The sequence below is a fragment of the Dipodomys merriami genome, unplaced genomic scaffold (assembly GCF_024711535.1).
Source record: "Dipodomys merriami isolate MVZ:Mamm:240054 unplaced genomic scaffold, mDipMer1.0.p SCAF_48, whole genome shotgun sequence".
Lineage (NCBI taxonomy): Eukaryota > Metazoa > Chordata > Mammalia > Rodentia > Heteromyidae > Dipodomys > Dipodomys merriami.
The window spans coordinates 2,576,210-2,589,594 of NW_027206046.1; the positions used below are offsets into that span (position 1 = coordinate 2,576,210).

General features: G+C 44.8%; 1 protein-coding gene across 1 annotated transcript; it reads left to right on the plus strand.

The window, feature by feature from the left end:
- Positions 1–951: 951 nt before the first annotated feature.
- LOC138808892 (ral guanine nucleotide dissociation stimulator-like) lies at positions 952–7,530 on the plus strand. Its single transcript, XM_069995143.1, has 5 exons — positions 952–1,011; positions 5,320–5,464; positions 5,645–5,838; positions 6,706–6,753; positions 7,177–7,530. The coding sequence occupies exons 1-5, from the start codon at positions 959–961 to the stop codon at positions 7,409–7,411; spliced, it is 675 nt and encodes a 224-aa protein (XP_069851244.1). The 5' UTR covers positions 952–958; the 3' UTR covers positions 7,412–7,530.
- Positions 7,531–13,385: the final 5,855 nt, after the last annotated feature.

A 13,385-nucleotide genomic window follows, 5' to 3' on the forward strand; every position in this document is an offset into this window, starting at 1 on the left:
TGTAGAAGCCAAAATATGTTACAGAAGGACATGGCAGTCAGAGAAGGCCATGAAAGGCAAAAGGATTTGAGCTGGATGAGAGAAATAGTGACAAATAGGGCATGGATGTGACCTAGGACTGACTCCTGAAAGCTGAGTCCATGCCAGTACCTAGGCCTAGCAGATTAGGTTTGGACAAACAAGGTGTGCTGTTAACTCTAGAAGTGGGTTGTGAGGGGCATCCTGCTTGCAGGAGTTCACTCCCCCTTCCCAACATGCAAGTCTGGGTATAGGATGGACAGCCACAGCAGGGAGTCCTGGCAGAAAGGAGTTATGGGAGGCTCGGGATGGGGAAGCTGGGCTCTGACTCTCGCTGTCCCCAATCTGCCTCCAGCATCCTTTATTCTGACTTCATGTGGAAGGACTTTGCCCCTAAAGATTTTTATGAACACATGAACAGAAACAATCTGAATGAACTTAACGCACTATCAAATGCTCAACATGGCCTCCTCAGACCAGCTCCCCCACTTACAAGTTCTTGTAGAGCAGCTGGAGGAGCCCGTGACTAATCAGAACAAGGAAGGGAGGGAGGAGTCCTTGTGTAGCCACCTGAGAGCTTGTGAGTAGGGATGGAAACAGGGCCCCTAGCGATGGGCTTCCCAGGCTGATGATTGGCGGGGAGTTCTTAGTACTCCCCAGCTTGGCAAAGTGTCTTTTGATAAGATGTTCTCTTCCAGGAATTGTCTGCTCTCAGTTTGAAAGCACTCAGCCATAGCCATGGGTGAGAAAAACCCTGCCTTCTCATCAAAGTTCAGTCTCAACTCAAATGCTACAACTTCCTCCATTACATCGTCATGGCAGTTGAGTCACACCAGAACTTCTAGAGTTCCCTCTAATCCTCATGTACCTATTTCCATTCCCAGATTTTTATCAACATAATGCAGTTACCCCTGAACCTATGCTAAAGAAGCCCCCAGTGATGTCCGTGGTGATAACAGGTGGAAATCGGGAGTCATCATTGGACTGCACCAAGTGTGTGGATGGAACCTGGTTATTTTCATTTGTAGAAAGGCCACAATAGGTTTTGATGTCTACAGACACCCTATGCAACCAGTGTCCACTTGAGAACTCAGGAAGAACATCTTGTCTTATGTGTGGGGGTAGATTCCATTGTGGACCCTGAATTAGCCTTCCTGCCTTAGGCAACTTGGAAGAAGATCTAGTGTTAGATCTTGCTTCCCTCCTCCCTGGGCAAATACCTATTTTACTTTTTGTCATGATTTACTATGTATTGTTTTAATGGTATGAAAATGTCCGTGTTTACATGATGTTGTACAATTCTTGAATACAAAAGAATGTGGTCTTTTCTACCTCCAATCTGATATCCTGAGCACATGGGGCCTGAGTGGGAGGAAGCAGAGTGTGCTGGAACTGGGGAAAGATTCTGCTGGATTTACAAGGAACTGGTGACTAGAGGGAGCCACAAGGAATGCAGGCAGTGGAGGATGCAGCCTGTGCCGAGATAGGACCCTTGATGCTGAGACACAAAAGCTCTGTGTTATATCACAACAGGTGTCTTTGGAAACTGGTCCCACTTGAATCTCAAGCCCCCACCTCTTACTAGGGATAACTTCCCCTTTCCAGCTAGTCAGGTAAATGTGTTGATGTTTGAAGCTCTCTGCCAACAATGAGCCAGTCTGCATTGTGCAAATAAATTTTAAAAGCTAGAGTTAAATATTTGGTGCTGTTTTATGCTCTTAAGATGTTCCTTGTGTTGGGGTTTTCATGAAGATTTTCTAAGTCTCCATGAGGGTTGTCATGGACTGTAAGTTATCAAGATGACACAATAAGAGTTCCATACCTGGGTTTGGAGAATGGTCTGGAAATGAGCTTGCTGCACATATTAGTTTACTTGGCTAGGCATTTTTCTCCGTAAGAAGTTATTGTGCCGGGGGGGAGGGCTGAGAGGGTGGCTCACTGGTAGAATGCTTGCCTTGCATGCATGAGGCCCTGGGTTTGATTCCCAAGCACCACATAAATAAAAGGAAAAAAGCCAGAAGTGGCGCTGTACTCAAGTAGTAGTGCGCTAGCCTTGAGCTGAAGAGCTGAGGGACAGCAACCAAGCCCAGAGTTCTGGCCCCAGGACCGGACCCCCCCCCAAAAAGTCATTGTGGCTGCCTTTTCGTGTTCATTATATCAAAAGCTTCAACCTCTAATATGTAAAAATCTGAGGGAATATCTAACTGTCTTTGGAAAAGGGTGTCGTTTGGGGTAGCAAAACATTTTCTTCTGACCATGTTGGCATTGTTCTACCCAAATAGATCAATGCGTCTCTCTATACCAGGTTAGGAACAGTTCTGAGTCTCCCTGTCTTGAAGCACAGGTTCTGTGAATCCTTGAATTTCATCTGCTCTCTATCCCAGGGCAGTGGATTCTGAGAGGAGGCCGGGGCCCTGTAGTGTGGCAGAGGTGCATGTGCAGAGGGAACATGGCTGGTTGGCATGCTGCAGTGGGAAATCCAGAAACTCTGGCAATCACCAGTTCAGTGAAGAGGACTGAGGGTTTAGGAAGGGACCGAGTGAAGAGTGTGCATGTAGGGGGTGTGTGTACAGAATGGTGGTGCTTGAAATTAAAAGCTGGCCACTGTCCCTGAGTTCTTTCACTTAAGGCTAGCACTCTAGCACTTTGAGCTACAGCTGGAGATAATAATTTGATAGCATTTCCTGACCTGGCTGGCTTTGAACCCTGATCCTCAGATCTCAGCCTGCTGACTAGCAAAGAATACAGGCCTGAGCCAGAGACACTGATACATACCATTTTTGTGTGTAGACTATTGGTGGTAAAGAAGACTCATTTACTCAAGAAATAAAAAACAACTAACAAGGGAGATTGTTGCTGAAAATCTACATGTCTGACAGAAGACTTGGGTAACATTGTGACAGGAAAAGCTAAATTCCAGAATTGGGATTGTTTTCCGTATTCACTATATACATCATTTATATATAATGTATAATAAAATATAAGTATATATGTATGTATATATTGTATAATATACTATATGATAATACATATGTTTGAATTTTTTGGGGGTCCGGTCATGGGGTCTGAACTCTGGGCCTGGGCGCTGTCCCTCAGCTCTTCAGCTCAAGGCTAGCGCTCTACCACTTGAGCCACAGCGCCACTTCCAGCTTTTTTCTTTTTGCTTGTGTTGTGCTGAGGAATCGAACCCAGGGCCTTGAGCATGCAAGGCAAGCGCTCTACCACTGAGCCACCTTCCCAGCCCCACTATTTGAATGTATTTTAAAGGAGGACTAGCATGTGATATTATGGGTCACAAATATATTGTTTCACAAAGCACCAATATAAGGGGCTGGAGGTGGTTCAGTGGTAGAGCGCTTGCGTTTCATGCATGAGGCCCTGGGTACGATTACTCAGCACCATATAAGCAAAAAGAAAAAAGCCAGTAGGGGTGCTGTTGCTGAAGTGGTAGAATGGTAGCCTTGTGCTGAAGAGCTGAGGGAAAGCACCCAGGCCCAGAGTTTAGGCCCCACATCCAGAACCAAAGAAACAAAAAACAAAAAAAAATGAATATGAAACACATTATTGGGGAAATTAGTGATATATCTGTCTTAAGTCAACATAGTTCAATTCACCAAATGCTTTTGCAGAAAGGGATCCTGTGCTGGACACTGGTAGCTCACCCCTGTAATACTAGCTACTCAAGAGGCTGAGTTCTGAGGATTGCAGCTGAAAGTCAGCCCGGGCGGAAACATCCGTAAAACTGTGATCTCCCAATAAGCGACCAGAAAACTGGAAGTGGTACTGTGCCTCAAGGTGGTAGAGCCCTAGCTTTGAGCTGAAAAGCTGAGGACAGGCCCAGGCCCAGATTTCAAGCCTCAGGAACAATCCCTTAAACCCCCCAAAATATGGGAGGGCACGTAATGAGCTGTTCATATGTAGCTCAGGTCTGTGATCCTAATTAATCAGAAAACTTGGTTCTGAGTTTCAGAGGTTCTACCCTCAGGGCACTAAGTTTTGAGAGAAGAGCTGGGCCCTCCAGGGGCACAAAGAGACATGTGCAGTGGAGGATGGCTTGTGCCTGTGCTTGGATGGGAAATCCAGAAACTGAACCACCATTGCCACAGTCGAGGAAAAATGAGGCTGAAGAGGAGCAATATCCATGCTGGGTAGGAAAGTTCCACGAATCTCTCATCTCCAACTGACTACAAAAAGCTCCAAGTGGAGCTATGTCTCAGAGGGTAGAGCAATAGCTTTGAGGAAAAATGCTAAGGGAGAAGGCAAAGGGTCCAAGATCACAAATGCGCGCGCATGCGTGCGCACACAAACACACACACACACACACACACACACACACACACACACACACACACACACACACACACACACACACACACACACACACACACACACACACTAACCAGAGTAACTATTGTATCTTAAATTCCTATGCAGAGATTGGACAACAGCTCAGCAAATGTGTGAAATTCCTTCTTCCCTTTTGTGCTGAGGGAGGAGGACAGATCATGGGACACAGAAGCAAAGACTACAGAGGCAAATAACTATATAAACGATTACCTTGTAAAAAGCAAAGGAGCAGATTTCTACCTTAAATACTATATTCCTTAAAGCTATAGTAAAACAAGTCCTAGTCATCAAAATAAGACAATGCAGCACCTCTTCCTTTCTCTGCTTGCCTCCATGAAATATTGCAAGTATAAAAAATAATTTTCTCGCTTACAAAAATGGACACATATACAATGGATGATTATAAGTGTAATGTATGTTTTGCAATACTTGTTAGTTTTTCTCATTTCTAAGTTTTGCATTAGTTCCACATGACCCAAGAGAGGGGTTCCAAGGACAAACAGATTAGGCTACAGAAAGTAAACAATGGCCTAGGATGTAGATGTCAAAACTATGTGCCAGAAGGATGTGGTAGTGACAGAAGGCCCTCAGAAACAAAATGATTTGAGCCAGATGAGAGGAATAGTGACAGATAGGCCATGAATGTGACCTAGCAGTGACTCCTGGAAGCTGAGAACAAGCCAGAACCTAGGGCAAGCACATTAGGATTGGACAAACAAGGTGTGCTGTTCATTGTGTCTACATGTACACATTGCAATATTGGCTGGATGGGAATATTTCTTGTGTGAGGAAGCGGCAGAGGTCATTGGCCCTGACAGGTGACCCTGCCTCCTTCACAATGGAATAGAACATGGAACCCTGATAGCAGGCCACGGTAACTCACAGTTGGCTCAAGCCAGCTCACTTGGCCTGTGCCTCAGGAACCAGAAACATGTTCTCGTGCTGTATTCGCAGGTCTCGAGACTCTGGTCTCAGCCAAGAGCAGTATGGGTGCCTCAGTCAAAGCTGTAGACACTGGATCAGTGGCAAGCCACGAACCAACCATCTCAGAGATTTGTCCAAAAAGAAACCTAGGAAATCACAAGGCAACTCAGGCAAGGTATACTCATGATAGAAAACCCACTTAACCCCAACCCAGCCCACAGTAGAACCTTCTTAGGTGATTTGTCAATACTGGGATAATGCTTTCTGCATAGTTTTCAATCCACTCGATCACAATTAGTCCTTTGTAAGTGTTCTCATTTCCATGATTTTTTTCTGATTCTTTTTCCCACCTTAGTGTGCCAATGAGTCAGCCCTGATCCTGAATGTGCCATGCAGTATATGGAGCCCGGAGGCAGGCCTGCTGGACATGCTGGTGATGAACCTGGTCCCTGCCTACCAGAAAGGCGATCTCTTCTATGTTGGAAACTTCCTCCACAATTATAGACAGTGGGGGACAATGCAGCAAGTGCTGGATATTGTGTTTAAAAAGTGAGTGTTCCCCCTTGCTTTGCATCTGGGTCTCTTCAGCCCCTCCTTGCTGAGTTGTGGAGTACTGGGCACCCCTCTGAACCTGTTGATTTCATGGGGGTCTTCTCACAGGAGCTTGGCATGAGACAAAGAAGTGCACCCCCTGCCTACTTTCTTAGTAGTGGTCTGCCCAGGACATTTCCTAGAAAAGCTACTGGAACCTCAGAAGCTGGCTTACTGAGGGGCTAGGATTACAGGCATGTGCCAGTGGCACCCAACTTCTGCCCTCACCTAGGTGAGGTTCTAGGAAATCACATTTCCCATGAGTAAATAAGGTTTCATTAGCAATTGGATGTCTGTGAATAATGTAGACCCAGGAAAGGCTGGGGTGTGGGGAAGGCGGGTGAACTGGAGGCTGAATCACTTCAGAGACCTCAGGGAGGGATTATGTTAGCTTTATATATTTATAACCCCTGAAGCTTTTATGTTTTTCAGTTTGTGCCAGTCCTACAACTGAACTCAGGGCCTGAGTGCTGTTTCTTTGGTGCTCAGAGCTACCACTATAGCATTTGAACCATAGGTGCAATTCTGGCCTTTTAAAAATTAGTGTCCTTAGACTTTTACTGACTAATCTCTATTCAGACTGTGCACGTGAGATATCATGTTCCTGATTAGCTAGAATTTGAGGTATTAGCCACTGGCACATTTTCCTTGGACCAAATGCGTATACCTCTCATAAAAAAATTTTTTTTACTGAACTGTATAGACATATCTCACTTGTTTATGTGTCAGATTCCATTCCCATCTGGGCATGAGCCCATCCCATATGTGTCCTGTGTGGGCAGAAAAGGAGAAGCTGAGAGGTGACTTCCTCCTGTCCTCCCATAGGTACAGGTTCCCGGGCCGTAACTCCGAGGAAGATGAACAAATAAAGAAGTAAGTGGACTGTGGCACAAAGAAAAGGCCCCTTCGTTCAAAATGGTATCTTTGAGGCTTCTGATTCAAAGTGCAGATTTCTCATTTGCACACCACTTGGGCTTTCCACTAGGGGCAGAGGGTTGGGATTGGAGTGGTGGCAGAGGACACAGCTGTGTTTTGGTTGTGGACTCTCAGGGATGACAGGGAGGGCTGTGTGTACAAAATCAGTTCCTTCTTGTTACCTATCCCAGTGAGAATATTGGAGAATTATCTTTCAGAAGCTTCTAGTCATGGCTGGTGAAGATCACTCTGCCTGCAGGAGTCTCCTCCTGCTTCCCAACTTGCAAGTGTGCATATAGCAGTCCTTGCAGAAAGGGGCTATTGGAGGCCCAGGATAGGGAGGGCAGGCACTCACTCTTCTTGTCACCAATCTGCCCACAGCACCCTTTGTTCCATCTTCACCATGTGGATGGACTGCTACCCTGCAGATTTCCGAGAGCCCCAGAACCGACACCCGGTGAAAGAACTTACCCACTATGCCATGCTCCACATGCCCTCCTCAGATCTGGTCCTCAATCTCCACGTTCATCTGGATGAGCTGGAGGAGACCGGGATGAATGAGACCAAGAAACAGAGGAAGAAGTCCCTGTGTGGTCACCTCAGAGCTTGTGAGTAGGGATGGCGCTTGGGCCTCTAGGGTTGAGCCTAATTGCCTGAGAGCCCTTATTACCCCCCAGGTTGTAAGAATGTCTTTTTATGATACTATCTGCCAGGCAGTGTTGGTTCTCTTGGTGAAAGCACTTTCTTTCTTGGGAAAGACCTTACCTTCTCATCAGTGTTCAGTCCAAAGTAAACTTGTACAGCTTCCTCCATTAGAGCCTCATGGAAATTGAACTCCACGTGAACATCCTGAATCCACTGTCAAACTCCTTTACCTATTTCTCTTTCTCAGGCTTTGGCCGCCGTAGAGCAGCTTCTGCTGACCACCCAAGAGAGAAGCCGTCGGTGATGTCAGGGATGGTGATGGATGGAGATCTGGAGCCATCACTGGACTCCACAAAGCATGTGCATGTAGAGGGGTTGCATGCATTTGCAGTGAGGCCCCAACGGGTTGTGAGTCCTGTGGATAAGACACTCGTTCCGAACCCCACATGTGACAGAGCTGAACTTGTAGGGACCCCAAAGCAAGAAGAAAGTAATAGTGATTGTCTTCCTCTGACTTTCACAGTCAGTCCAGATCAGCTCAAAAAGGGTCAAATCAGCACTCCCCCTGGTGTGCTGGAGGGAGTAGCACACGTGGGGCTGATGGAAAATGTCCCCAGTCTGTGTTCAGGGGAACCAATAACTGAGGTCCCAAAGTTAGATGCAGCTCAGGAAAGTGAATCTGTCCTCAAAAAATATCTGGACAAATCTGTCCTGATGCAGCAGAACCAATCTCCAACTGAGAAATTAGAATCTGCCTCTCCAGCAATTGCAGGAGCAACTCCAATCATTCATGAGGAGGCAGATCCCTTGGAGGATTCTGAGGCAGAATTTATGTTTGAAGGCAACTTAGAAGCCGACCTAGACTTAGAGCTTCCTTCCCCTCTCCCTGGGGTTATCTCTCTTTTTCTTTTTGTCCTGATTGTTGTAAAATGTGCATTCTTTTTATTCTTCTAAATTTATTAAATATATATGTTTATGTTGTACAATTTATGGAGGCTAAATGCTGTGGTTTGTTTTCTTATACATTCTGATGTCCCAGACACATGAGTCCTGAGTAAAGGCAAAAGAGTGACCTGGAGCTGTCCAAGAGCACTTACTGGCTATGAAGGGAACAGTTCAGTGCACTATAAGGGGAGGGGCAAGGAACCCAACCCATGCTTGCTTGGGGTGATCAGGCTAATACTAAAGTTCTAGGACATAGCAAACCAGATATCCTTGAAAATGTTCTGTATGTGGGACTTTCTTCCATTAGTGAATTCAAGTCTGTACGCACACCCATTTTACTCTGTGCAAATATGTAAGGACATTTCACCTCAAAATACCACCAAAATGTTTCTTTGAGGGAAAAGTATTTGACAGAATACATAGGAAATAGGTAACAGCCATCATCAGTAGAAGACAGAAGACTTAGCCAGAGGGACAAAGACATGCCAGGTGTCCTGGCCCATCTCAATAATTGTAGCTTCAAGAATGCCCTATACTTCCTCCAGGTTCAAATCAGCCCCTGTAGAAAAATCTGAAAAACTTATCCAATGAGCCAGCAAAAGTCAGGAACTCATAGCATGGTTGAAGTTACATGTTTAAGCATGGAACAAAAAGTGAGCAGGAGCTTAAAGCCGTGAGTTCAAATTCCACGACTGGCACAAAAGATGAAGACATGTAGATGTGAAATGTGGGCAATGGTAGCTTTAAACCATGGAAACAGAAAAACATACAAATGGGAATATTACATATTTAAGCAAAAAGGCCAGACTTATAATCAACCATTGGTGAGTAGGTGTGGGCCTGTTTATGTTCTATGGGAGCATGTGGAATAATTTATGAAACACCAAATAGATTCCAAGTAGCCAAATGTGTATCAGGATGAGGTGGTGCTATGTAGTGAGTTGTGGAAGAATAGGATATACATCTTAGATATCCATATACATTTTTCTAAATGGAGTTGTCAGGGATTTCTCAGTCTTCCTGTCTGTCTTTGTGTGTTTGTCTGTCTGTCTCTATTTCTCTCAATCTCTGTTTCTGTCTCTCTCTTGTGTCTGTCTCTGTCTCTGTCTCTGTCTCTGTCTCTGTCTCTGTCTCTCTCTCTCTCGCTTTTCTTCTCTCCGTTTGGTTGTGGAGCTGGAACTCATGTTGTCGACACTGTCTCTGAGCTTTTTTTGCACAAGGCTAATGCTCTTCCACTTACAGTCAGCTCCCCTTCCATTTTTTGGTGCTTAATTGGAGAGAAGAGTCTCATGGACTTTCCTGCCTGATCTGGCTTTGAACCATGATCCTTGGATTTAGCCTCTTGACTAGCTAGCAGCAAAGGAGAGATCCACAGCATCCAGTCAGGAATCTTTTTTAAACCTGATTTTCTAAGAAATCACATAAATATTTCATAGCAAAGGTTTGAAGTCTGACTTCAATGTGACAAGAAAAGAATTTTGTCCGCCTGAGACAATTGAAGATCCTGGAGTATTGTTTGTTGTTGTTTGAGTCTGAAACCCAGACATATACAAGCGACTGTAGTACTACACCATTAGCTTTACAATCTGAGTCTAGGGATTCAAGTTTATATAAAATGTTAGCTCTCCATCATGCATACCTCCGAGATATGGTACATGACTTCTGCATTTCTATTGGTGTTTCGAAAACGATTCTATTTATATAATTGTTTTGTAAATCTGGTGGTAGAGCTGCACACTTCTAATCAAGCAGAGCAACTGGGAAGACAGAAGTCAGGAACTTGAAATTGAATGCCAGCCGGAGGCCAAAACTCAACAATTGGTCTTAAAAATAATTGTAAACAAACACCCCGGGCAAAACCCAAGTCACAGAGTAATACCTGTGTACTAAAACATTTTTGGGCAAAATGCTTATAGAACATTGATTATCAATATATAAATATATATTGTGTGTACATATACCATTGATTAAAATAGATTAATATATATTTGAGTGTGTGTGAGTGTGTGTGTATGTGTATTTATAAAGTGAACGTAAGGAAATTCAGCAAACTCAGTATGAAAAAGGCGCTGTGAGCTGGCCACCTGAGGCAGAGGCCTGTGATCTTTGTGACTTACGAATCTGGGTTCTGAGTTTCAGGGACTCTCAACCCCAAGGCCTTAGATTTTGAGACAAGGCCTCATCTCCTCTGAAGCAGCACGTGGAAGAATGACCGGGAAGAATGAGACCAAGAAACAGAGGAAGTCCCTGTGTGGTCACCTCAGAGCTTGTGAGTAGGGATGGCGCCTGGGCTTCTAGGGATGGTCCTAATTGCCCGAGAACCCTTATTAACCCCAGGTTGTAAGAATGCCTTTGTATGATATTCTCTGCCAGGCAGTGTTTGTTCTATTGGTGAAAGCACTTGGGCTTATCCACTGTTGGGAAAGACCTTACCTTCTCATCAGTGTTCAGTCCAAAGTAAACTTGTACAGCTTCCTCCATTAGAGCCTCATGGAAATTGAACTCCACGTGAACATCCTGAATCCACTGTCAAACTCCTTTACCTATTTCTCTTTCTCAGGCTTTGGCCGCCATACAGCAGCTTCTCCTGACCTCCCAAGAGAGAAGCCGTCGGTGATGTCAGGGATGGTGATGGATGGAGATCTGGAGCCATCACTGGACTCCACAAAGCATGTGCATGTAGAGGGGTTGCATGCATTTGCAGTGAGGCCCCAACGGGTTGTGAGTCCTGTGGATAAGACATTGGTTCTGAACCCCACATGTGACAGAGCTGAACCTGTAGGGACCCCAAAGAAAGAAGAAGGTAATAGTGATTGTCTTCTTCTGACTTTCACAGGCAGCCCAGATCAGCTCAAAAAGGGTCAAATCAGCAGTCCTCCTGGCGTGCTGGAGGGAGTAGCACACGTGGGGCTGATGGAAAACGTCCCCAGTCTGTGCTCAGGTGAACCAATAACTGAGGTCCAAACCTTAGATGCAGCTCAGGAAAGTGAATCTGTCCTCACTGAACATCTGGACAAATCTGTCCTGCTGCAGGAGATCCAATCTCCAACTGAGAAATTAGAATCTGCCTCTCTCTGAACTCCAGGAGCAAATCCTATCTTTCATGAGGAGGTAGATCCCTTGGAGGATTCTGAGTTAAAATTTATGTCTGAAGACAACTTAGAAGTCGGCATAGACTTAGAGCTTCCCTCCCCTCTCCCTGGGGATATCTCTCTTTTTCTTTTTGTCCTGATTGTTGTAAAATGTTCATTCTTTTTATTCTTCTAAATTTATTAAAATTTGTTTGTGTATGTTGTACAATTTATGGATCCTAAATACTGTGGGTTTGTTTTTTTTTTTGATCAAGTCGTGGGCCTGAACTCTGGGCCTGGGCAATGTCCCTCAGCTCTTCAGCTCAAGGCTAGCGCTCTACCACTTGAGCCACACAGTACCACTTCTGGCTTTTTTCTTTTTTGCTTATGTGGTGCTGAGGAATAGAACTCAGGGCCTCATGCATGCAAGGCAAGTGCTCTACCACTGAGCTACCTTCCCAGTCCCAATATTGTGGGTTTTTAAATGTACAATCTGGCCAGGCGCTGGTGACTCTCGCCTGTAATCCTTGCTATACAGGAGGCTGAGATCTGAGGATCGCGGTTCACAGCCAGCCCGGGCAGGAGAGACGGTGAGACTCCTATCTCCAATAAACCACCAGAAAACCAGAAGTGGTGCTGTAGCTCAAGTGGTAGAGCGCTCGCCTTGAGCTGAAGAGCTGAGGGACAGCGCCCAGGCCCAGAGTTCAAGCCCCATGACCCACAAAAAAACAAAAAAATAAAATAAAATAAATGTACAATCTGATGTCCCAGACACCTGGGTCCTAAGTGGGGGCAAAACACAGTGACCTGGAGCTGTCCAAGAGCCCTTTCTGGCTATCCAGGGAACTACTCAAAACACTGTGGATGGCAAGGAACCCGTCCATGTCTGCATGGGGTGATGAGGCCACTACTAAAATTCTAGGACATAGCAAATCAGATGTCCTTGCAAGTTGTTATGTCTATTGAGACAAATACCAGGCTAAATGTACTGAATGGATGACCTTCTTCCATTAGTGAATTCAAGTCTGTTTGCACACCCATTTTACTCTGTGCAAATATGTAAGAAAATTTCACCGCAAAATGACATGAAAAGCTATATTGGGGGAAAAGTAGTTGACAAAATACATCGGCATTAGGTATACTGAAAAGTAAAAGCCATCAACAATAGAAGAAAGAACACTTACTCAGAGGGACTTACTCAGAGGTCATGGCAGGTGTCCTGGCTCATCGCAATTATTCTATCTTCCAGACTGCCCTGTCCTTCCTCAGGAAGGAGGTTCAAATCAGCCCCCATAGACAAATGTGAAAGACTTATTCACTGAGCCAGCAAAAGTCAGGAACTTGTAGCATTGTTCAAGTGGTATGTTTAAGCACTGAACAAGAAATAAGCAAGAGCTCAAGGCCCTGAGTTCAAACTCCACTACTGGCACAAAAGATAAAGACATCTAAACCTGAAATGTATGCAATGGTAGCTTGAATCCAAGGGAAAAGAGATGTATAGAAATGGGAAAATTACATATTAGTTTAAGCAAAAAGGCCAGACTTATACATTAGGTCCAAATATGAAATAGAAAAAAGAAATGTAGTTTCCCCGCACACATCAACTCCTGGCCATCATTTTCATCAAATAGGCACAATGCTGGGTTTGAATGATTCATTGCTCTTAATACTAGAAACTCAAAATATCTCTAATTAACCCTCAAAAAGAAAGAACTGCTCAAGTGGCAGAGCACCAGGCAAGAGCAGAAACAACTGAAGTGAGAGCAGGAAATTCATGACCCACTACCTGCATAAGAAAACAGCAAAGAAGCCTGCAGACAACAGCTGCTATGCTAAGGCTGAGTCTTGTCTCTCTGGGGATCAGGACATGTAGTATTATTTTTCTATCTCCACCTACTTCAACCTGAACACTAAAATGAGTCACTAAAA

Excerpts from the sequence above, each read along its gene's own strand:
- LOC138808892 (XM_069995143.1), top strand. The coding sequence starts at position 959 with ATGTCCGTGGTGATAACAGGTGGAAATCGGGAGTCATCATTGGACTGC. Across the intron at positions 1,012-5,319 it reads TCATCATTGGACTGCACCAA|GTCTCGAGACTCTGGTCTCA; the intron begins GTGTGTGGATGG and ends CTGTATTCGCAG. Across the intron at positions 6,754-7,176 it reads GAAGATGAACAAATAAAGAA|CACCCTTTGTTCCATCTTCA; the intron begins GTAAGTGGACTG and ends ATCTGCCCACAG.